Below are 24,650 nucleotides of genomic sequence, written 5' to 3'. Positions count from 1 at the left end.
GGGATCGTTTAAAGCTCTTTGAAGCTGCGTTGAAACAGCAATTTCGAACTGCATTTAAAATGTAAGGTGTTGGCCCAGCGCATTACATTTTAAATGCAGTTTAATATTGCTGTTGGGGTCCAATAAAGTCTATTAAAATGAGGAAAATCCTGGAATGTTCTATACTGAACAAAGAACGACATCAAAATTTTAGAAGACATGGGAGTGAGTAAATTATTGGGATTTTTTTAAAGAAAGTGTAGTAATCCTTTAATTTAAAGGTGTAATGTGTATTTTTAGCGGCATCTAATGGCGAGATGGTAGGTGCCACAGGACAAACATGTCGTCGTCTGAGACAACGTAGTGACGAAACACACTCTATAGAGCAGTTTGTCCATTAAGAGTTACTGTAAAAACATGGCGGTGACTTCCATGTAAAAGCATCCACGGTGTATGTAGATAAAAATGGCTCATTCTAAGGTAATAAAAACGATACAGTTCATTATGCAAGGTTTTTATATGCGGCTTTCAAATTGGTTGTGGTATGCTCTCAAGTGATTTGTGCTCTAATGGCCAGACCAAAGTAGGCGGGGTTTTCAATAAATTACTACAGTGTTTATTTGCGTTAAATAGTCGATGAGGAATACAGAGAATGATCTTGCCCATCTCCATTTCACGTAACTTTAAGCTGCCTGACATGCCAACTTGAATTGTTATGGGTTTCCATGACACGGCTTTCCTTCCGATGTCTCTGTAGGAGCATGAACTTGTATTATAAAGCTCCGGGAATTCCGATTAGAAGCTTTTCGTCCATTTTGCTTGTTTGGATGCACCATTTATATTGGCCGCGCGGGTAATCATCACAGAGCGCAGTGCAAAAGTTAAACTATTTTGAACTTTGACCATGTATGAGCGCAAGCTGGGCCAGCGCTTTGCTCGACGCAACAAAAAAAGGCCCTCGTGCGGCGCAAGCCATTGAAATGAATGTTTCATAATGCAGCCCACACCACGTCCTAAAGCCGCAATAGACCGTTTCATCAGACGCACATGCGGTGATGCGATACGCGTCTCTTCCGAACTTTACTTCCGGTTTCTGTTTGTTTAATGGTCTGACTAGTTGCCAAACTGAACTCTTAAACAAATACCTCATCAAAAATAACAAATGTTTTGGTTTTGTATATATTCTACGTGTTGTTTATTTTGCTTGTTATAAAATAAACTAGGTTTAAAGTACTTTGTTGTTATTTATTCTTAGCGGAGTTTACCCGAAGTTACGTTGACAACGAAAGGCGCTTGTTTATGTTGTTACTGCTGAAACCATCTATACAGCACCGATAATATAGTTTTGTATATTATATTTTATACAACAGTTCTTTCTGGTTCTCGAATCTGATTGGCTAAGACCTATGCGATATTGTGCTGATATCGGCACTGTAACCGCTTCACCTTTCGTATCATTCCGCCACCTAGTGAATGGAGGTCCTAAGCAGGCTCATCTCTGAATGGAAAAACACAGACGCCCTGTTTTGAATCACTCTCCGTTTGTCTCATTAGTTTACTAGCTCATAAATCAGTCTGTGAATCCCCAATCGGAAGTTATTATTCCTTCAAAGATCAGCGCTCTTGGATGTTACGTTACAGTTAATGGGAGAAATGTCTTGTCACATCGTGTGGACAATTAACACTTGGAAAGAGGAATATAGACACTTGTTTTTTTTCTGGAGCTATATTTCTTATCAGAACGCGAAACTCGTGCCTCTGGCCTAATCACAGCCGTGATGATAAAGAGCTATATCACACTCCTACTCGAGCGATATTGCTTAAATATTGCACTGTAAAAAATACTTTGCTGCTTTAAAATTTCTTTTTGAATCAACTTAGAATCAACTTGAATCATGTCAAGAGAGATGAGTTGTCACAACTTATAAAATGTAGTTGAGAAAAGTCAACTTAACTTTATAAGTTATAACAACTCACCTGTAGTAATAACAGCTCATCTCTAGTCAAGATAGATAATAGTAGGTTGAAATGACTTGTAAATCCTAGTTGATTCAACAAAATTGTTTTTTTAAAGTATTTTTTACAGTGTGCATTTCTGTCAAAAGATCCTTCTAAAAGTTACACAATGCACCTTTAAACCCTAAAGTTAGTGTGTTCAAATTTTACCCAACTATGGGTTGAAACAACAATTTTTAAAAATGTATATCTTTCTAGACTTTTACACAGAGATTGTGTCCCGGGATCTGTCCCGGGGTGGTTTGATTTGGTTCATTCACACTTCCAGTAATTTTCTGGAATCCCATAATGGAATAACAGGCATGCACGAGGATGTATAAATATTTAAACATATACCCAAAATCTACATTTAGTGTGCTTTACATGAAACAAGCAATTTAGAAAATAACAATTGCTACAGTATATGAGATATAACTGAGATTGTGTTTATTTGTCATATCTTTGAATTCTTCAAATCATTACAAAGTGCTTATTTACTATAAACTAAAAGTGCATTACAAAGCATCTAATGATCTAATGTGCTATATGATCAAATTTCCTAAAATAAAAGCCAAACTGTGCATCTCTTTCAACAATACGCCTCAGTAGATGTATAAACCTGAGGTGGATTTCTTCTGTACTTGCCACTGTAACCCACCAGATAAAATATCTCTCCTACATTTAAAAATATAGATATGCACGACATAACCAGCATGAAGATAATAAAGATGGTCTTTTCTGTTGGTCGGGATGTAAAACAATGCAGACCAGTTTTAGGGCATTGTAGGTTTTTACATTCAAACTGTTTGGGCATCTGAAGTCCGATCAAAAAATACTGGCCCACAATGAAACCTGCTTCAAACAAAATGGTCACAAAAAGGCTCAGCATATAACAACAAAGCAGACTTCCTTTGTAATAAACCTTCCCGTTATCTGCCGTGTATTTTGGCAGTTTGTCTTTGTCTTTCACATCCGGCATGTTTTGCAAATTCTGCCGTAGTTTGTTTTCTTTGTGGATGATGTGCAAAACGTAGCCGAGGTAAATCATACTTGGCGTGGCCACAAAGATGATTTGGAGAACCCAGAATCGCATGTGGGAAATCGGGAAGGCATGATCGAAGCATGAGTTTAAGCAACCGGGTGTCTTGATGTTGCAGACCATACTGGACTGCTCATCTCCCCAGACTTTATCCAGTCCGGCACCGAGAACCATTATTCTGAAGATCAGCAGAACCGTCAGCCACACTTTCCCGACATATGTTGAGTGAGACTGCACTTTATCTAAAAGTTTTGAGAGGAATCCCCAATCTCCCATGCTGACCCGAAGACAAGAAGCCTTGTGAGAAAAACGACAACATGAGAGATTTATTAACATGAACGTCTGTAACATTGAGTAAAAGATGCTTTAAATGTGCCATTTCTTTTAAATAAATGCTGCTTGGTTTGGCATGCATTTGAATCATGTATCACAAATCAACAAACTATAAACTTATTATTAAAAACCAAATAAGGGAGCCTAAAGATTAACCTACCTTATGTTTATGATGTTATGTCCTAAAAACCTGTAACTTTTTCACACTGTATGCAGATGCAGACATCAGAGTTCACACCTTGCCAGGATTGATTCTTTAATGACGTTTGATGTTTTATCTTATACTGTAAGTGTACTTTCGATAAGTGTCCACCCACAAAAAAATTATCATCCTTGACCTCTGGTCAACGAACAAGCATGCATACACGTACGCAGAATCACTGACACACAGTCAGCTTTCCATCACGGCGAAACTTTACATTGCTTTCCTTTGCCGCAAGATGTTGCAATATGTGAAAAATCATGCAGCCACCCACATGATCATGAGGAATGTGATGAAATAGTCGTATCCAGAGACTACGAAATCATGAAAACACATAAACACGATGTTAATATGAAAGGTCTAGCAGTTTGCATTTCATAACGGTTTTGTAAACACGATTTTGTTTGTGAAAATATGCAATTCATCATTAGCAAAAGCTTAGACCAAAGGCCCCTGATCATTACAATATGCCATCATGGTTTTGCTTTGTGATATTTTATATAACTTTAGTGTTTTAAAATAGAGCCAGATATAACATTTCCATTTTTATTCATTTTAGTGTCTGACCGGGATACAAAACCAACAGATTGCTTTGGATAAAGGCATCTGCTGAATAAATTAATTCAATTGTTGTCTTTGAAAACGAGTCTTCAGTGGGGGTCCGTGGCCCTGTGGTGGTATTACTGGAGGTCCTTTAAATATTTATAAAAAAAAGGCATTATTAACTATGAAAATTAAAACTTGATTAAAATTAAGGCCAGTGTGTTCAAATGTTGGTGTATACCAAAATTATTATTGCAATATTTTTGTAGCGTGACTTTTATAACAAAGTATGTAAATCAACTGAGGGTCCCCACTCCTCCTCTTTATCAATTAATCCTAATATTTTCACCTTAAAAGCACTTTAAATCACCTTTGTGAAAAAGTTTTTTCTTCATAAAATCATTTGAACATTATATGAAAATATAACTCTGATATCTGTAATATTGACTGTGTCAGGTCATGCTTATAATCTCATATTAGGATTATGGGACCTTAGCCTGAATTTTACAGACAGGGTCACAAATGTATAAATATAATGTAACTGTGGGTTTACACCAAACGCAAATCGTGCAATCACATCGCGTTGCTCGCTCTAGATTACTCGCGGGATTTAACTTCGTGTCACGCAAATTTTTCGCTCAAGTTGAATATTTTCAACTTGGGCGAAGACGCGTTTGAGGCGGATAGCGGCAAACGCGCCGCTCATATCGCGTCATTCGCATCGCCCCACGCGAGGACCCATCTGATCGCGTCTTTGCATTGACTTTGTATTTAATCTACTTGCGCAAATCGTTGAACTCCCGTCTGGTGTGAACCCACAGTAAGCAACATGGTCTCAAGGAAAGTCGTGTTATAGTCACGCAAAATTTGATCAATTTATTCGTGTCCATGGCACAAAATTCTGCTTTTTTACGTGCCTTGAGCACAAATGTCTTTTTCGTGTCACTTGCACAAACTTCTATAAATAGTTTCTTGTGTCCGTGGTACAATTTTCTTTTTTGTGTAATTTTTTGTATTGTTTTCTCTTTATTTTCTCCTTATTTTTAAATCATTGTCGCTTAGGGTTGGGGTAAGATTTGGGGTTTGGATGTACTTTTATGTATTGGTTTCTACATTCTTTTCTTCCGCTTTTAAAACTATTCTCGGGGTTTGGATGTCTAAAAATGTAACAGAACGTAATTCTTACCCCAACCCCAAGCGACAATGGTTAGAAAATAGGAAAAAACAATGAGAAAACAAAACATAAAATGACACGAAAAAGAAAGTCGTGCAACACACACGAAAAACTATTTATAGAAATTCGTGCAAGTGTCACAAAAAAGACATTTGCGCTCAAGGCATGAAAAAAAGCTGAATTTCGTGCTATGGACACAAATAAATTAATCAAATTTTGCGTCACTATAACACGACTTTCCGTGAGGTCAGTCTGAAACATGCACGTTTGAACTCACAGTATATTTATATGACAGATATGTGCTATATGCTTATACCAGAGGTTTTGTGAAGTGGTTTTGGCCAGCAGATTGTGGTTTTCTCACAGTTTCAATTATGAATTATGCACACAGCACAGATTTCAGATTTTGAATTGTGGTCAGGGGACCCTAGGGTTACCAGATGAGATGGATGAAATTCGGGACGGGGGCAGACGTACAATAATAGTTTAATTTATTTATTTTATTTAATAATAAAAGATAATGAATTCAAACTTAACCACTCATATTAATATAAGTAGATATGCATATAAATAAATTGAAATAATACGTATAGAAGTATTTTATACTTCATACAATAATAGTTAGATCATCCAACAATAGTTTACTTTATTTTAGTTACTGAAGTTACTGAATTGATCATATTTTTATTATTATATGTACATATGCATATCAATGTTATAATATAGAAGTTTTCTGCCTGCAGTCACTGCCTGCACCTTCAACCGTCCTCGCGGCTGCTGCAACTTTCGCTCTCTAAATCTACTTTATTAAAACAAAAAGGGGACAAAAAGGTCCTATTGTCTTTGTGCATATAGATGAATTAGATAAATTAATAGAAACAATACAACTTTAAATTCACACTTGAGCTAGCCTAAGATTTTGATTAAGATTTTGCCTCAGTATAATTTTCAGGACAAGAAGAGCGGTATTCGGGACAACATCTTAGATTTCGGGACTGTCCCGAATTTTCACCCTAGGGGACCCCCAGTGGACCTCCAGGAGGTTCTAGGGCAGGGGTTCTCAACCTTTTTCAATTCAAGGACCCCCTATTGTCCACTTGCAAATTTGAAGGCTCATAATTTGTTCCCAATAAAATATAATAGAGCTCGGCATTTCAAGATAATCATAACAAAAAAAACCACTATGAAATATCTTGCTTTAGCTTATTTAAATGTTTGTTTTCTGAATAATTTTTAGGTCATATCGAGACCCCTTTGGAATTTTATTGGTGCCCCCCTAATTGGCTCCGGCGCCATGGTTGAGAAACATTGTTCTAGGGGGTCCGCAGACATTTTCAGAGATAAAAGGCAAATAAAATAATTTGCTTGCATCTTTCTAGTGTGTTTAGTTCCTTATTACAGTTCCCTTTATCTCACTTACTGGGGTTTGGAAGGCAAAATCACTTGTAGCTATGAAGCAAGATATATTTTTGAGATTGCTGAAGTACAAATTTCTTCTTCAGGTTTATATGAAGCGACTCTGAGTGTAGCCTATTATTTATTATACATAAATGGATATATTTTAGGTAGGGGGTCCCTCACAAAAGGTTCATCATATTTGGGGGTCATTGGTATCATAAAGTTTGATGACCCTGCCCTATGGTCCTTATGAGTAAAGTAGGAATTTTAAAGTCCAGAAACATTAAACTGAAAATGGTTAAAATGACTCTTCACTTTGCTTTGTGGACAACACAAGTTTTCCATCAACATTACTTTTTAATACAGTGGCCTAAAAAAATAAAATTTTGGCACTTTTGGACACTTACCATAAGTCACACATAAAACTGTATAAATGTCTTGTAATGTCTGCATTACACAATAAACAAAGGAACTATTAAGGAACACAAAGTTTGTTTCTGTTTTGTATTTTTGAGATCAGATCTACGGTTTCTTAGAAACTAGCCCACCTCATCCTCTTCCTGAATTTGAGTGTTATGAAAAAATTATTATCTCACAATTTAACTTCTGCATAAAACAATTAGCTCTTATTTTGGTCATGACCTAAGCTAGGTACCCAAATAGTTTTTTTCCATAATGTCCATGTGAGCATCACAAGGTTTGATCTCAAAGAACAAAAAGACTGATACAAAATTATAGTTTGAATACACTGTAAGTCACTTTGGAGAAAAGTGTCTACCAAATCCATACATGTACATGTATTATTCAACAAACAGCATTGAAAATATAAGTTGTCGGAGCCACTGGCCTAGTAGTTATCGGTAAGATAAGTATACATAGACACGACACTATATACGGATTACTTGCACATCCGGGAACTTGACTGTAAATTTCGTCACTGCCCCTTTTTGGGGGAAAACAAACTAGACTTCTCATAGACTTCCATACAAAATAGCGGAACAAAGCAACGTTCGTACACAGCCGGCAGGCGCAAACAACCCAAGAAATCACCCAGACCAAACATGTTGCGCAATTATCTGTCCACCCTAACACATTTAATTTGGTCAACACAAAAACATGTCCCTTTCATTCTCACAGCGTCAAATTTGTGTAACAACTTTATCCAGTGATTGCTGGAAATTTCACTAAGGCTAGTTGTATGGCTAGACAGAAAAGTGCACTCATTACTCTAAATATAAAGACATAATATATAAATACGAAGTAACTTTCAAATATTAAGTAAAATCATTCACTGGCTGAGTAAATGTACAGGTAAGACACCTCTGGCCAATGGGGAGCATTGTTGCACAAATTTGACGCTGTGAGAATGAGGGGGACATGTTTTTATATTGACCAAATTAAATGTGTTAATGTATCTATATCACGCTCTATGGCAGACAGGGTGGACAGATAGTTACTCAAAATGTTTAATCTGAATGATTAAGTTATTTACACCTGCCGGGTGTGTACGAACGTTACATTGTTCTGCTATTTCGTATGGAAGTCAATGGGAAGTCTAGTTTGTTTTCCCCCAAAAGCGCCGGTTGTGCGTGTGCAAGTCGTCCACCATATTGGAACGGTCCACAGCGGTGTTGCCAAGTCTGCTGTGATCACTTTAAAACTGGTGACACAGATTACTTTTCCTGTGAGTTGAATGTTGAAGGGTGTTGTTTATCGGATTTCAATATTACAGTAAGATTATTTTATTTATGAAAATAAAGTGTTTGTATTTGGGCTATGGTCATTGGGCTAGATTCTGGCAAATCTGGCATCCCTGCCACGATGGTCAGTGAACACTTGAGAGCAAGCTGACTGTGTACGCAACCTCCTTATGTTTGATCAAATGTTGTAGACCCAAACATTATAATTGTTTAACTAACTAGATACACCATGATGAAAGTGTTGGCCAACATGACGTTAAAAGTTACCTAAAATATTAAGTTAATACACAAAAACAATGGGATATAAATCTCTGCAAGGTTTACAAACTAGAAGCATCACAACGTCACGGTATCCTGGAAAACTGTGGGTGATGTCTGCAACGGGACTGTTTTAAAATGGGGGACACGTCTACGTATGTGGAGCGGTCGAAGTATTTATCTATGTATACATATCTATGGTCATTGGTTCAAAACCCAAAATGCAGTTTTCCAAAGAATTTGTCAGAATGTGAACATGTCTTCACTTTAAACACCGATTGTAAGACTTGCATAAGCAGACATACACTCACCTAAAGGATTATTAGGAACACCTGTTCAATTTCTCATTAATGCAATGGTGTAATGGTGTGGGGATGTCTTCTTGGCACACTTTAGGCCCCTTAGTTCCAATTGGGCATCATTTAAATGCCACGGCCTACCTGAGCATTGTTTCTGACCATATCCATCCCTTTATGACCACCATGTACAAAGCCTCAAATGGCTACTTCTAGCAGGATAATGCACCATGTCACAAAGCTCAAATCATTTCAAATTGGTTTCTTGAACATGACATTGAGTTCACTGTACTAAAATGGCCCCTACAGTCACCAGATCTCAACCTAATAGAGCATCTTTGGGATGTGGTGGAACGGGAGCTTCGTGCCCTTTATGTGCATCTCACAAATCTCCATCAACTGCAAGATGATATCCTATCAATATGGAACAACATTTCTAAAGAATGGTTTTTAACACCTTGTTGAATCAATGCCACGTAGAATTAAGACAGTTCTGAAGGCGAAACAGGGTCAAACACAGTATTAGTATGGTGTTCCTAATAATCCTTTAGGTGAGTGTATAATAAATGACTCAGAAAGTCAAAACAAGTTAAAGGTTCATTGTAAGGATCATTGTCCCCCCACACAATTAAACAAGAATTTAAATCCATGAGAAATAAAGATTAAAGAAAGCCTCCTTCAATACTCCTGTACCTTAACCAGCAAAGTGTTACACAACCATTTACTTGAATTGAGACAAAGAAGTGGGCCCACATATTTCATCAAGTCATGTTCAATCAAAGTATTTAGCTTCATTTAGTTTATAAAACTGCATTTGGTTATGCATTTGGCAAAAGTGCAGTGTATTCAAGTTTATGTTTTTATACCCTGTCACTAAAACCAAACCCATGACTTTTGCGCTGCTAAACTGCAACACTGCAAAAGAATGATTTTCAAGAAAAAAAAAATTCTTCGTATTTTTGTCTTGTTTTTAGTAAAAATATCTACAAATTCTTGAATTAAGATGCTTGTTCTTGATAAGCAAAACGCCCCAAGAAAATAAGTCTAGTTTTTAGACCAAAAAAATCAAATTTAAGTGATTTTGTGCATAAAACAAGCAAAAAAAATCTGCCAATGGGATAAGCACATTTTTCTTGAATTTTTCTGGAATTTAGTGTTTAAGAAAATTGTTCAAGAAATCTTTTCTTATTCCATTGGCAGATTTGATTTTAATTTGTGCTTATTTTAAGCACAAATTCACTTAAATTTGGTCTAAAACTAGACTTATTTTCTTGGGTCGTTTTGCTCATCGAGAAAAAGAATCTTAATTTAAGAATTTTATATATTTTTACTGAAAACAAGACAAAAATACTAAAACTTTGAAAATCTTTTTTTTTGCAGTGCAGGAACACATCTGTCACTTCTGGTTTCAAATCACCAATCTTATGATTTCCAACCCTACATTTTCCCACCACACCATATAAATACACTTCCACCAGTAAAGCAATCAAAACTGATGATTCAGCAAAATTTCGGTTATGTGTGAAAGTCAAGCGACTGGACTCGACGTGACTCAATCTCACAAGAAGAAAAAATGAAGAAGTGAAAAATCCTGGTTTGAACTGGTCTGACGTTGTCAGGGAGCTGGGTGGAGCGTTCGGTGTCCCTTCAGATATAATTAATCACATTTCAGTCATACGAGATGACCGATTGAGTCCGGTCTATGTGTCTGTAACCACATTTACAGATGTTTTATGTTTTAAAGATACAAGTTCTTACCGAAGCTTACGATTATACAAGCGAAATACGGAAATCGTTTATTTATGTATAGTTTTGCATGAAGAAATTACCATTTCAAACCATCTGCAGGTAAGAATACTTTGGGATTTGTTTGAAAAATGACTTAAAAATAATATACAATTTAAATATAATATGGGGATAGTTGTCACCTTAAGTATTTTTTATGTCATGCTGGGCAATTGGTCATATTTTAACTGGGGTAAATTGTCATAAATTTTAAACTTCTACCAATTATTGATTTAAATATTTGTTGCCAATATTAAAGCAATAAGCCCCGCAAAGCAGTGGGTTACCAGTGCATTTTATAACAGCTAAGGGGCGTTGTTAGGCACGACGCTGTTATAAAACCCCCTTAGCTGTTATAAAATGCACTGTAACCCCACTGCTTTGCGGGGATTATTGCGTTTATAAAACGGTTACTTCATATGCATAACGTTAGCGGGATTTTATAAAATAAAACACAAATAATTTGTAATTATATTAGTACAAATATTACTCTTCCGCCAAACAAAGTAGTTCCTCAGAACCAAGTGTGACTGAAACAGAGCGCAGTTCCCAACCAACACAGACGCAGCAAATACACAATGAAAATATGATTTAAGACTGTGGTGTTTATTTTATAAATCAATATTCATCTAAAATATAGATTAACATTTATATCGTGCAATTGTTGAAGTGATGATCAAATATGCTTGGAAGCATGTTGAACTCTGTCCCCGTCAGTGTTTTTTTTTTTTTTTTAAGTTGCCACCCAGTTTTAGTTTAATGCCTTGCAGAAAAATTATCTTCTTTAAATAAACATAAAATATCAAATGAAAGAACAGACCATCCGCTTTTAAACAAAAAAAGTTTCATCCTAGTTTAATTTGTTCTCTTATCACAAATTTTTTATTAAAAGCGGAGATAATTCCATTTTTGTGAAGAACTTGTATGAGAGATCAGATTCAAAGCCATCAAAACTTACACGCTGTGTTTTCAGTGTTAAGTGAATGTGTCAGTGTTTAAGTTGGGTAAGATCGCCATCTAGTGGATAATAGCGGACGTATGAACTTGAGTCAGAAACTCCTCAGACAACGTTTTCTTTTTATCGACTAGATGACTTAACAATATTTATTGACATTTATCTGGATAACGCCATTAATTGTGCAATTGTAGAAAAATTAAAAATATGATTGAAGACTGTGGTGTTTATTTTCATAAATCAGTACACAGCAACTGTGGCGCAGTGATACTTATGTAATGCGGTCTGAACCGTGGGGTTACCAGGGTATTTTATCACGGCTTAGAATGCGTTTCAACCAATCAGAATGAAGAACCAAAACTGCCCGTTTTATAATAATAGTTTGAATTATTTGTATAGTTCCTCTTGAACTGTTATGTTTATATTTATAATAGGGGAAAACTTATGCCATGCAGTGTGACAACATGATCCAAATGATCAATGTGTGTTTAAGAAACAAATCTTCACCAATAAAGTTGACAATATTCAAACACTTTTTGTTAAAAAGACTTTTAAGTACAGTACACAGTACAGTATGTGTTAATACTGAAATACATATAAACATTTTAAATCATTAAAATGAGAATTAAGATATTTTATTGTATCTTTACTACTACACAGCAAAAAATTATTTTTAAGAAAAAAAATCGTAGTATTTTTGTCTTGTTTTCAGTAAAAATATCTAAAAATTCTTAAGATGCCTTTTCTTGATTAGCAAAACGACCCAAGAAAATAACTCTAGTTTTTAGACCAAAAATATCAAATTTAAGTGATTTTGTGCATAAAACAAACAAGAAAATCTGCCAAAGGGGTAAGCAAATTTTTCTTGAATTTAGTGTTTGAGAAAAATGTTGAAGATTTTTTGCTTGCCCCATTGGCGGATTTTTTATTTTTTTTTTGCTTGTTTTATGCAAAAAATCACTTAAATTTGATATTTTTGGTCTAAAAACTAGACTTATTTTCTTGGGTCGTTTTGTTCATCAAGAAAAAGCATCTTAATTCAAGAATTTTCAGATATCCTTACTGAAAGCAAGACAGAAATACCAAGATTTTTTTTCTTGAAAATAATTTTTTTTGCAGTGTAGATTCTGTTGTAATGTTTCAGAAACTTTGAAGTGCCAAAAAAGCTCCTTTAAAACAATATTGTAGTCGAGTCTAGCTCGAGTCTAAGTCACGACCAAGTCCGGAGATGGAATGTCAAGTCCGTGTCAAGACCGAATCCAGATAAAGCTAAATGTGAACTCGGACCGCTGGTCAAGGTCTTGACATGGACTCAACTACAACACCGCTTTAAAGGGACACATCACTCAAAATCAATAGATAACCAAACAATTTTTCTTGGTTTTGCTTTATATAGTTAATCATGGTTGTTGTTTTATTTTCTATAGGTTGGCAACAGAACTCCCAAGACGTTTAAAATTCTCTCTGCATTGTAATAATTGGTGAGTATAAGTGTAGATACATTTGAAAAAGGACTGTGTATTGGAAATGTTTTGGGGAAGTGAGCCCATCAAACTGCTTTAAAGACTTTCCAGTATGTGTCTGTCTTTAAATAAGAGTTGACTCAAGCATTTTAGTTGCATAACTGCTGTCATTTGAGATTTTATCAGGACCAAATTCTTTACAAATATTTCTGCTTGAATTGTATTGCGTGTTTTATGGGTGACAAGATAAAACTTTTTTTGACGTAGCTCAAATGCTTTTTTAACATCAGTTATAAATTTATTTGGGGCGATTTTTCAAGCCCATATCTCATAATTCACTTGTAAAATCTGATGTCAACTTCGGGGTCCAATTGCTCCATCAGATGCATTAAAGGGATAGTTCACCCAAAAATAAAAATTCTGTCATCATTTTCTCATCCTCATGTTCTAAATCTGTACAATTTTCTTTTTTCCGATGAACACAAAAGAGGATGGTAAGCACACAGTTGGTGGTACCCATTGAATTCCATCTTATTTCATTTCCTACTATGAAAGTCAATGGTTACAATTAGCTGTGTGCTACCATCATTTATCAAAATATCCTCTTTTGTGTTCATCAGAAAAAAGAAATTCATACAGATTTAAAACAACATGAGGATGAGAAAAAGGTGACAGAATTTTCATTTTTGTGTAAACTATCCCTTTAAAAACAAAATATACTAATAAACAGTCACATAGTGCAGTGTAAAACTACTGAAAAATCGCAGTCCTAACCTTTATCTCCATACTGAAACCCCAGCTGGACAGAAAATAATAGATTTTTTTATAAATTGTTAAAGTGCTGTCTATGAAGTTCTGATTTTGGAAAGAGTAGTTTATAAAAAATACAGCTTAAATGTGTTATATGAATAAATGGTAGCGGATAAGAAGAGTTTATTATGATATAGCAGCACGGTATGATGTTATACCATAATAATATGATGACATTTACGCATTTAGCAAACACTTTTATCAAAAGCATTTTATCAGTATGTGTTCCCTAGAAATCAAACGATATTTGCACAGCTAATGCAATGCTTTACCATTGCCCTAGACGTTTCTTGCATATGCATGCAAATTTCAGACATCCTCATGTTCCTTCTTAAAGTATACTTTAAGAACGAACATAATGTTCAGTAGTCAAAAAAAATGTTCCTTCTTAAAAGATACTTCCTCACTTCACATACTTTATCACAAAAATGCCCTTTCTAGAAAATAGTTTCTCAGGCACTAATAAGTGTTATGTGTTATATTTTGTTAAATGTAATTTTTAAATTTAATGCATTTGAATCAAGTTCCCTGTTTTAAATATGTACATTTTATGGTAATAATCAGTGTTGGGGGGAAGTTACTTTTAAAAGTAATGCATTACAATATTAAGTTACTCCCCAAAAGCTAATTGCGTTACTTAGTTACTTTTCATGGAAAGTAATGCTTACGTTACTTTTAAGTTACTTTTGTGTTACTTTTTCTTAGTTGGCTGAGGCTTTAACTTGTTCAGGTCTTGCAGGTGTTTTTTATGATTGCAAAAATGTCAAGCTCTGGCCTGCCATCTCCGTTTCTGAATCAAACTGTTCTCGGTCAGGTGCACAGAGTGCGTAACTCTACGCTAATATGTTCAGTTTAATTCAGTACATTATTTTATATTTAAATTGAATTAATTAAACTATAAAGTAACTTGCATTACTTTTTTAAAAAAGTAACTCAAATATTATTGTGTACAGTTATAAAGTAATGCGTTACTTTACTCGTTACTTCAGAAAAGTAATATTATTACTAGAGCTGGGCAAAGATTAATCGCAATTAATCGCATACAAAATAAAAGTGATTTTTGGCATAATATATGACGTGTGCTGTGTGTAATTATTATGTATATATATTAGGGATGCACCGATAGGATTTGTTTGGGCCGATACCGATGCCGATTTAAACAGACAACTTCCGGCCGATACCGATGCCGATACCGATATTAAACACTTGTATACAATACTATACAGTTGGTCTATTAGCTAGTTTATTTCTGCATCAAATTATTTTTACTGAACATGGATTGGATCTAATTAACATTCAACTGACCAACATAATAAGAGAGGCACAAATTAAGCTAAAACAAATATAATAAGACAGCATGACATCCTTCAAAGGTGGTTTTTGCTATTCAGCATTTATTTAATAAACAACATTAACTTATTTTTTACATATAATGGATTTCTTTATGCAGTTAATTAATAAACAATCGGTATCGGCCTTTCTCGTGCTATTGCCGATGGTTTCAAATTCATCATAAATCGGCCGATAAATATCGGCGGCTGATACATCGGTGCATCACTAATATATATAAATACACACACATACATGTATGTATTTAAAAAACATTTACATGTGTGTGTATATATAATATATAAATTAAAAATATATTTTTATAAATAAAAATATATAAATAAAAAATCCGAAATATATGTATGTGTGTGCGTGGTTAAATATACATAATTATTAAACAGTACACACACATATATTACGTAAAAAAATCACTTTTATGTTGCATGCGATTAATCGCGATTAATCTTTGCCCAGCACTGATTATTTCAGAATGCGCGTTACTTGTAATGCGTTACCCCCAACACTGGTAATAATGTTATTATCAGGACTGTGCGACACAGTTTACATAATCTGTAATAATATGGCATGTACTGTAATGTAAGTTGAAGTCAAGACCACATAAACCAAGACCACATAAACCAAGACCAGACTTTGTCGAAACCCAGACTTTGAGGGATTGCAACCCTACATCTCACAGCATTTCATGGTATTAGTCACATAGATTGATTTATTCATGTTCATGGGAAATTATTTCTTTTTCATGTCATTTTATGTCATTTTTTCAATTTTTTTAACCCCTTAGCATTCCTGTGAAAAAACGCCTGAAAAGGACACTAATTGTACCTGCTGTGTTTATTGTATCTTAAAACAGTTTACATCATTCGAATCACAAGAATCTCAGTTTTCCAAAGATATGTAACATGTTTAGCTTTTAGTTTTTGGATTGTTGTATGTCATGAAGTTTCCTGTTAAAGAGTTTTAACTATTGTTGCTTGGGGATGGGGTAAGGTTTGGGGCTTAGATTAGGATGTCTGAAAGGTAACAGTAAACATAACCTATACAAATTCATGCTGAGTGACACGATAAAGGAAGTCGTGCTTGAGACCGGCCTTAAGACCAAGACCGGTCTCGAGTACAAAATTAATTGCACAGCTTCTCTTAACTTGATAAATAAGTTATGATTTAACATGCGTATTTATCTTCCAGGGAAGCTTTGAGCATCTGAGATCATATCATCATGGGAGACTGGGGATTTCTCTCCGCTTTACTAGACAAGGTCCAGTCCCACTCCACTGTCATCGGAAAGATATGGATGAGCGTCCTCTTCATCTTCAGGATCCTGGTTTTAGGAGCCGGAGCAGAAAACGTGTGGGGGGACGAGCGATCAAACTTAATATGTAACACCTTGACACCTGGATGTGAGAACGTGTGCTACGACTGGAAATTCCCCATCTCACATATTCGCTTCTGGGTCATGCAAATCATATTCATCTCGACTCCAACGCTGCTGTATCTGGGTCACGTGGTGCACATCATTCACCAGGAGAATAAACTTAGAGAAGAGCTCAGACTAAACCCCATGGCAAAGCTGCCAAAATATTCAGATGAAAACGGCAAAGTTGTGATCAAGGGAACCATGCTGGGCAGTTACTTGACTCAACTGTTTGTTAAAATCATATTAGAGGTCGCCTTCATCGTCGGACAATATTATCTGTTCGGATTTATCATGGAACCTAAGTTCACCTGCAATATGCTCCCCTGTTCGACGGCGACTGAGTGCTTCATGTCTAGGCCCACCGAGAAAACCATTTTCATTATTTTCATGCTGGTAGTGGCTTGTATATCTCTGGCTTTAAATGTGCTAGAAGTGTTTTATTTGTGTTGTAAGAGGATAACTCGGAGAAGCTACAAATACAGGGAGGTCTACGTTCACAATCCTCGATATCCATTATCATTTCCGGCCGAACTCCAGCCTGTTAATGATATGAAGCAGAATGAGCTCAACATGGCTCTTCAGAACAGATTGAGTCCAAGGAAAATCAGCCTGGATGGAGCCAAAATTGAGCTTTAAATATCCGATAATGTAAATAGAAAGATAAACACACACTTAAAAATAAAGGTGCTTATAAAGGGTTCTTCACAGTGATGCCATATAGAGTAACCATTTTTGGTTCTCCAAAGAACCTTTTTGTCAAAACCATTTCTACCTTTTTATTATCTGTAAAACCTAGTCTTACACTCTCTCAGAAAAAAGTTGTTACTGGGACGGTATCTTTATTATGATAAAGTTCCTAATATTTACAATTTTGGTAAAAATATGTACCGTCGAGGTACCATTATGCACATTTTGTGCACAAAAGTGTACTTTTTGAAAATGTACCACCCCAATAACAACTTTTGTACATTCTTGTACCTTTATTTCTGTGCGTGTACTAGAACCCCTGTAAAGGATGTTGAAGGTTCTTTATGGAACCATACAGCCTCACAGGGAACCATTTAGGAACCTTTATTTTTAAGTACAGAAGCAGACCTTGCAAATTTTATACAACTTGTATAAACATAGACAAATTTTCTACACAATCAAGTTAACACTTGGTATATATCAGTCAACTGTAACTTTTGTATTTGTACACTAGATGGCGCTGTAATCTTCTTGATTTGCACACTAACTCTCTTTTCCTGTCACTACAATGCCAGTGATTTTTGTCTCAGTCTCAATCACGACGTTACAGAATGATATTAAATAAAAAAATATTATTAAACTATGCATTCTGAAATTATTCTTAAAAATTGTAATGAATAATAATATTTTGTAAAATAAAAATGAATTTAAAAATAAAGATCAATCAAAGTTTAATTTGAACTGTGAAGTCATAAACAAGTTTATCCATCCACATTCATCAGATATTAAATAAAAAAATATTATTAAACTATGCATTCTGAAATTATTCGTAAAAATTGTAATGAATAATAATATTTTGTAAAATAAAAATGAATTTAAAAATAAAGATCAATCAAAGTTTAATTTGAACTGTGAAGTCATAAACAAGTTTATCCATCCACATTCATCAGATATTTAAAAAAAAAATCTTGCAAAGATTAAATGGAAGTTCTAAACTCAGGTGATATTAACTTTTATTAACAAATGCTATGATTTAAAGCTTAGCAGATCATCAGATAATGAATAAAAATAGTTAATCATTTTTACAATAAGGTTGTATTTGTTAACATTAGTAAATACACGAGCCAACATGAACTTACAATGAACTGTAGCCAACTTCTGCGGAATTTAGTAGCCTTAATATATATGTTATATTCAGGATTTACTAATACATTATTACATTGAAAAGTTGCAACTGATAAAATTAGTTTATGCATTATAAACATGAATAAGTGTATTGGCATTAACTAACATTAACAAAGGATAGTAAATGCTGAAAAACTATATTGATCATTGTTAGTTCATGCTAGCTAAGGCATTTACTAAATACCTTATTGTATAGCGTTACCTATATGCATTACTAATAATTATATAATACTTGCTGGTAATGACTTAATGACAGCTATTTAATTTTTACAGGCTATTGTAGTATGTTTTTAAGTCTTACAAACATTTAAAAAAAATCAGAACGTTTTTAAAAAAGAAAATGTGCTGCTAGAAGGAGCTCCTAGACGAGACTGAGATGAGAAGGACCCAAAAACTTCGTGTGACGCATATGGTCACGTGACTTCGCCAAACTTTGTGCGTCGGCTCTTCACTTTCTTCCCTCTTATAAGCAGAGAATGTTTGACAAGTGTGCTTCAGTTTCTTCATAGTCTCTCTTTGCTTTGGATTTGGGGACTGGTCTTCAGAAGCGACGGTGTGAGCGATCCTTCTTTGGGTGTCTCCAGGTGAGCTTTACACAAAGTCAAGAAACTTTTAAAACTTTTGATTTTATTTTCTTTTGTAGCGGCACTTGTGGAAAGTTTATTAAAGAGTTATGTAAAGTAAGAGAAATACTTTATAACGAGTTTTAAAACTTTGAAGTGACTTTGCGCAAATGCTATTTTAACTTAAGCCGCATTTCTGTGCATTTAAAAATGAATGCTATGATGTTTAAATGTAGCCTATGTTAAATTATACAGTTGCATAAAGTGGTTAGTGTTACTGTATTGTGATTTATGATAATTTCGCTCAGTGTTTTATTGCACGTGAAATATAGAGGTCAGAAAATATGATTTGAGAGGCATTTTAATGATCAAAACAAAACATAAAATAAAAAAAAAAATAAATGAAAAATCCTAATTTGTGTCCGGAAATAAGGAAACGATTTTATTAGGAATCCAAACATGAATGAAATTGAACTACGTTTACCATTTCTTTTCTTTAAAAAAATGAGTTAAAAATATATTTGAGACGTTTTGCTTACTCAAACTTGCTGAGGTAAAACGAGATGCATTTATCTGCGCTGTCAATAGAAGGCGCTGTTCTAGCTCATAATATAATTACATTAACTTATAATGTAGCCTACTTCATGCTTTTGGTAGACTTTTAATTTTTATTGCGTGAACGCAATGACTTTGTTTTGTTTTTATACGTAATGCTGTCTGTAAAATCCAGGCTGAGATTTAAAACATCAAGTTTGATTTCAATCTTATTACTCGGTCAATATTAATATTATGTCAAGATTATACGTTCACATGAAGATCTTTACATTATGTAGGATGATTTATATTTTATTTAAAAATGCTTTAGCTGGGTTTTTACAGACAGGGTCACATATAAATTGTTAGTCATGTGAGGAACAGATTAGAATGGACAGATTCAGCTTTATAGTTCTGTTGCAGTATTCACAATTCATATACAGGTATACAATAAAATGCATGTTCATATTCATACTATGTAAAGCTTTTGCAGACCAATATAATACTTCTGTTTATTTACTCTTTAAGCTTTTTTATTTCCCCCATACTCCCATTATATACATTGTACTGACTCTGCATCCAAATTCGCATAATATCGGTACTAAATAGTACGCTGTAAAAAATACTGCTGCCTTAATTTTTTTGTTACATCAACTCAGATTTACAAGTCATATCAACAGAGATGAGTTGTCACAACTTATAAAATATAGTTGAGAAAAGTCTACTTAATTTTATAACCTGTAGTTATAACAACTCCTTTTTTAGTCAAGATAAATAATAGTAAGTTGAAATGACTTGTAAATCCGAGTTTTATATCAACAAAAAATTTTAAGGCAGCAAAGTATTTTTTACAGTGTAGTCGAAATTAGATTTAGTGTGTACCATATCTTGTAATGCACTCAAATCTCTATAACAAAACCAATACATACTTTAGGATATAGTGTAGTATAAGTATGCAAATTGGGAGTCAGTTTTAAAAATGTTTAGTTTGTAGCAAGATTTCCTTTCCTTAAAGTCACAGGACCCCATAAATCTTGAAAAGATGCCTGGAGCACATAAAACATGCAAGTGCTTAAACAGCCCATGATACTTTACCTTCACGCTACATTTGAGAATAAATGAAAGGTTTAATTCCCAATTTAATACACATTTCAAGTAAATGTGTTTGTTTTGCATTTTATTACATCACTGTGAGCAGATTCATGGACACGTTGCTACATAAACACCAACTGTTTAAATTCCCAAGTCATCCATTTCCTAGTTAAGCCCTCCATGATGACGTTAAAGAGGTCTTTTCCTATTCAAAACATTGCATTTACAGGAGAAACGTACAGTAATATCTCAAAACAATAGACAGTAATGGCATTCATTTTCACCACCCTACATGTGTGAGCCACATGTTTGTTATGAGAGTTATCTGAGACCTTGTAAACTTGATAGCTGGTGAATCTTAAGTTCTGTTTTCACAATAACATCCTCAGCAGGTGCTGAAATGTGCTGTACGTGCTGAAATTACGCAATAATTCAGCTGAGCTTTCTGTTTTCAGCTAGATCTCCCTCAAGATGGGTGACTGGAGTGCATTGGGAAGGCTCCTCGACAAGGTACAGGCCTACTCCACCGCCGGCGGGAAGGTCTGGCTCTCGGTGCTCTTCATCTTCCGGATCCTGGTACTGGGAACGGCCGTGGAGTCGGCTTGGGGCGACGAGCAGTCGGCTTTCCACTGCAACACGCAGCAGCCCGGTTGCGAGAACGTGTGCTATGACAAATCCTTTCCTATCTCGCACGTGCGTTTCTGGGTGCTGCAGATCATCTTCGTGTCCACCCCTACGCTTCTGTACCTGGCGCACGTCTTCTACTTGATGCGCAAGGAGGAGAAGCTCAACCGGAAACAGGAGGAACTGAAGGTGGTCCAGAATGACGGCGGCGACGTGGAGCTCCACCTGAAGAAGATTGAACTCAAGAAGCTCAAGTACGGCCTGGAGGAGCACGGCAAGGTGAAGATGAAGGGCGGTCTCCTGCGCACGTACATCGTCAGCATCTTTTTCAAGTTTATCTTCGAGGTGGCCTTCCTGTTGATCCAGTGGTATATTTACGGCTTCACCCTGTCTGCCGTCTACACCTGCGAGCGTATTCCTTGCCCCCATCGCGTCGACTGTTTCCTCTCCAGGCCCACGGAGAAGACGGTCTTCATCATCTTTATGCTGGTGGTCTCTTTGGTCTCGCTTTTGCTCAACGTCATCGAGCTCTTCTACGTGCTCTTCAAACAGATCAAGGACAAGGTGAAGGGAAGGCAAAACGAGTACGCCACCGGCACCCTGAGCCCCACTCCCAAGGAGATGTCCACCACAAAGTATGCCTACTACAACGGCTGCCCCTCGCCGACCGCGCCGCTCTCACCCGTGTCGCCTCCGGGCTACAAGCTAGCCACCACCGACAGGACCAACTCTTGTCGCAATTACAACAAGCAGGCCAACGAGCAAAACTGGGCCAACTACAGCACAGAACAGAACCGTCTGGGCCAGAACGGTAGCACCATTTCCAATTCGCACGCCCAGGGCTTCGACTACCCCGACAACACGCACGAGCACAAGAAACTGCCGCCGGGCCTCGAGCTGCAGCCGCTAGCGTTGCTAGACGCCCGGCCGTGCAGCCGGGCCAGCAGCCGCATGAGCAGTCGAGCGAGGCCCGACGACCTGGACGTGTAGCCACGTGACCTCGCGCCAAGCCACTGCGCTAGAGGACTGACGCGGTGAACGAGACGAGCCCACTTCCGTACGAAGGGGGCGGGGCTAATTCCGCACAAGTTCCTCACTCTAGACTCTAGTCGATACAGAGACATTAAATTACTCACACTGCTGGAGGTACTATTCATTAACAATGATGTCGAAACTAGCACAGCTAACCTGCCCTAACAACCCAACAGCCAGGTGCTCAAGAGACTGTGAGCCGAACCAAGTCCACCAGAATATGTGATTCGTTTCGCTAGTAAGGGTTTATCACAATGCCACACGATGATTCGATTTTAACACGTCGCACTCCTACGTGTCGTATTTTAACCCCCGCCGCTTTCAAATCGGTGTCGTCCAACAGGGTGTTTAAAACGTTCCAGAATTAATATTTATTTATTCATAAAGATTAACAGGACATCCACCACTACATGAAGATTGACTACTAATCAAGGTCATGTTTAGATAACTAATACCATCCAATTGCATATTTATTGACAATAATCCAAATTTCGGCAATAATTTGTTTTTTTATTCAGCAAATAAGAGTTTCGATAATCATAGTGGACTGTCATTTTCCTGATAAACTTTGAATTTATGTGGTGTTGGTTTTGTATCCGATGACATTTTAGTTTTTTTATGGTGGTGGTATGAAACAGAAGCGTTTTATGTGTGGACTTTCTTTCTTATTTGTATTTTGATTTTTGCTAATGTTGTGTGCTATACAGTCTTGGTAAGAATGGCTTTGTTTTTTCTTTTTTTTTCTGAACGGGCAGACGGATCGTATTCGGTTTGAACTAGACTGAGTCGAATTAATGCCTTGTGTCTTACCTTTGAAGTGAATGACTTTTAACTGAATATAATCACTGCTGCTTGAGAGATAGAGATTTAGTACTGTAAATCAAGCTAACTATGTTACAAATGTGAGTTTTTAGAAGACTGCTTGTAAGAGCTGGACTAATATTTAGTCAGTTATATTAAGAGATAAATGCCAGCGTAGCTCCATAACTACCAAACGCTAGTAGACGATATTTCATTACGGACATTCCTCGTTCCATTTCCAAATGTTGCATTATGGCACATCGGTACTCATCTGCAGAGACTCACGGATATTTCAGCTACAATGGTGTTTGCACTGAGAGTTTGTCTAGGGTGTTATATGATGCAAAAATGACAAAAAAGTTCTCTGTTATGCACGAAACTAATTTATTTTACAACACACTACAAGGCATAAGGTCACTTTTACAGTGCACTCGCAGAATCGATGGGTTTGAGCAACATGATCTCACAAAATCCGTGAAATAGTCACGCAATATTTTTTTCACTATTTTACATGTCCGTGCGACTTTCTTTTTCATGTCAGTTTCACGTATTGGTTTTTCCTAGTTTCTTACCATTGTCGCTTCGGTTTGGGGTTAGAACGACTTTCTGTTACATAAAATGACATCCTTACCCAAACCCAACTCTAACCCTAATGTCAAGCGACAATGGTTTAAAAAGCATAGTATAAATAAATACTTAAAGGAACAGTATGTAAGAAATTTATATCAATTAATCATAAAATGGCCCTGATATGTCACTAGACATTAAGAAACCATTTTCATTTAAAATACTTAAATCACTGACAAAAGTGGTCTGGCCAGGATATTGTCATTTAAAAAGTGGAGTTTCAGCCCTCAACTGATGTTTATGTTGTCATTTTGTATATTGGCCACTAGCTGTGTGATTGCAGTACCAGTTTTAGCCACAAGTTTTGTGATTGCAATACCAGTTTTGGCCACAATCCTACATACTGTTCCTTTAAAGTGACGCAAACAGCAAATCTAACCCCAAACCGAAGTGACAATGGTTTAAAAATGGGAAAAATAGTTGAGTAACCAATACGTGAAACTGACACGAAAAAGAAGGATGAGGCTCGGGCACGTAAAATGGTGGAAATACGTGACAATGACACGCAAAAATATTGTGGACAATTTCACGGAAATTTGTGAGATCATGTTGGTTTGAGTGTCTTGTGGGCGAGATTTTACATCTGGTAAATAATGCAAAAAAGTATATAGGGGTTTGAATTGGTTTTAAATTGAAACACTGATGTATGTCATTCCATGGGAATCCAGTCCACTGTTGTACAGTGTGCATGTCAGTGGAAAAAACATGCAGTCGTAACAACAAAAAGGACGATAATCAAATCTGTGAAAAGCAATTTAACCAATAAAGATTTTTTTCTTTGTAATCCTTCATTTGTCCATCCGTGTTTGAT

At 36.0% G+C, this 24,650-nt stretch overlaps 4 protein-coding genes across 5 annotated transcripts in view; 3 read left to right on the top strand and 1 right to left on the bottom strand.

Moving 5' to 3' along the window:
• Positions 1-24,650, top strand: part of fabp7b (fatty acid binding protein 7, brain, b) — a 425,484-nt gene that overhangs the window by 148,372 nt on the left and 252,462 nt on the right. The window lies entirely within an intron of this gene.
• Positions 2,400-3,782, bottom strand: gja12.2 (gap junction protein alpha 12.2). Its single transcript, XM_055185995.2, has 2 exons — positions 3,507-3,782; positions 2,400-3,310 (listed from the first exon to the last, which is right to left on the bottom strand). The coding sequence occupies exon 2, from the start codon at positions 3,287-3,289 to the stop codon at positions 2,564-2,566; it is 726 nt and encodes a 241-aa protein (XP_055041970.2). The 5' UTR covers positions 3,290-3,310; positions 3,507-3,782; the 3' UTR covers positions 2,400-2,563.
• gja13.2 (gap junction protein alpha 13.2) lies at positions 10,576-17,984 on the top strand. Its single transcript, XM_055185996.2, has 3 exons — positions 10,576-10,765; positions 13,085-13,138; positions 16,466-17,984. The coding sequence occupies exon 3, from the start codon at positions 16,497-16,499 to the stop codon at positions 17,328-17,330; it is 834 nt and encodes a 277-aa protein (XP_055041971.1). The 5' UTR covers positions 10,576-10,765; positions 13,085-13,138; positions 16,466-16,496; the 3' UTR covers positions 17,331-17,984.
• gja1b (gap junction protein alpha 1b) lies at positions 18,990-24,628 on the top strand. Of its 2 annotated transcripts, none has more exons than XM_055186258.2 (2): positions 18,990-19,150; positions 21,211-24,628. In XM_055186258.2, the coding sequence occupies exon 2, from the start codon at positions 21,227-21,229 to the stop codon at positions 22,367-22,369; it is 1,143 nt and encodes a 380-aa protein (XP_055042233.1). In that variant the 5' UTR covers positions 18,990-19,150; positions 21,211-21,226; the 3' UTR covers positions 22,370-24,628. The 2 variants fall into 2 exon arrangements, with proteins under 2 accessions (XP_055042233.1, XP_055042234.1); XM_055186259.2 differs by having other exon boundaries at positions 18,996-19,150; positions 21,215-24,628.

This window comes from Misgurnus anguillicaudatus, chromosome 18, assembly GCF_027580225.2.
Source record: "Misgurnus anguillicaudatus chromosome 18, ASM2758022v2, whole genome shotgun sequence".
NCBI lineage: Eukaryota > Metazoa > Chordata > Actinopteri > Cypriniformes > Cobitidae > Misgurnus > Misgurnus anguillicaudatus.
Note: the sequence above shows the minus strand (reverse complement) of the source record. Positions and strands in the feature narration are given on the sequence as shown.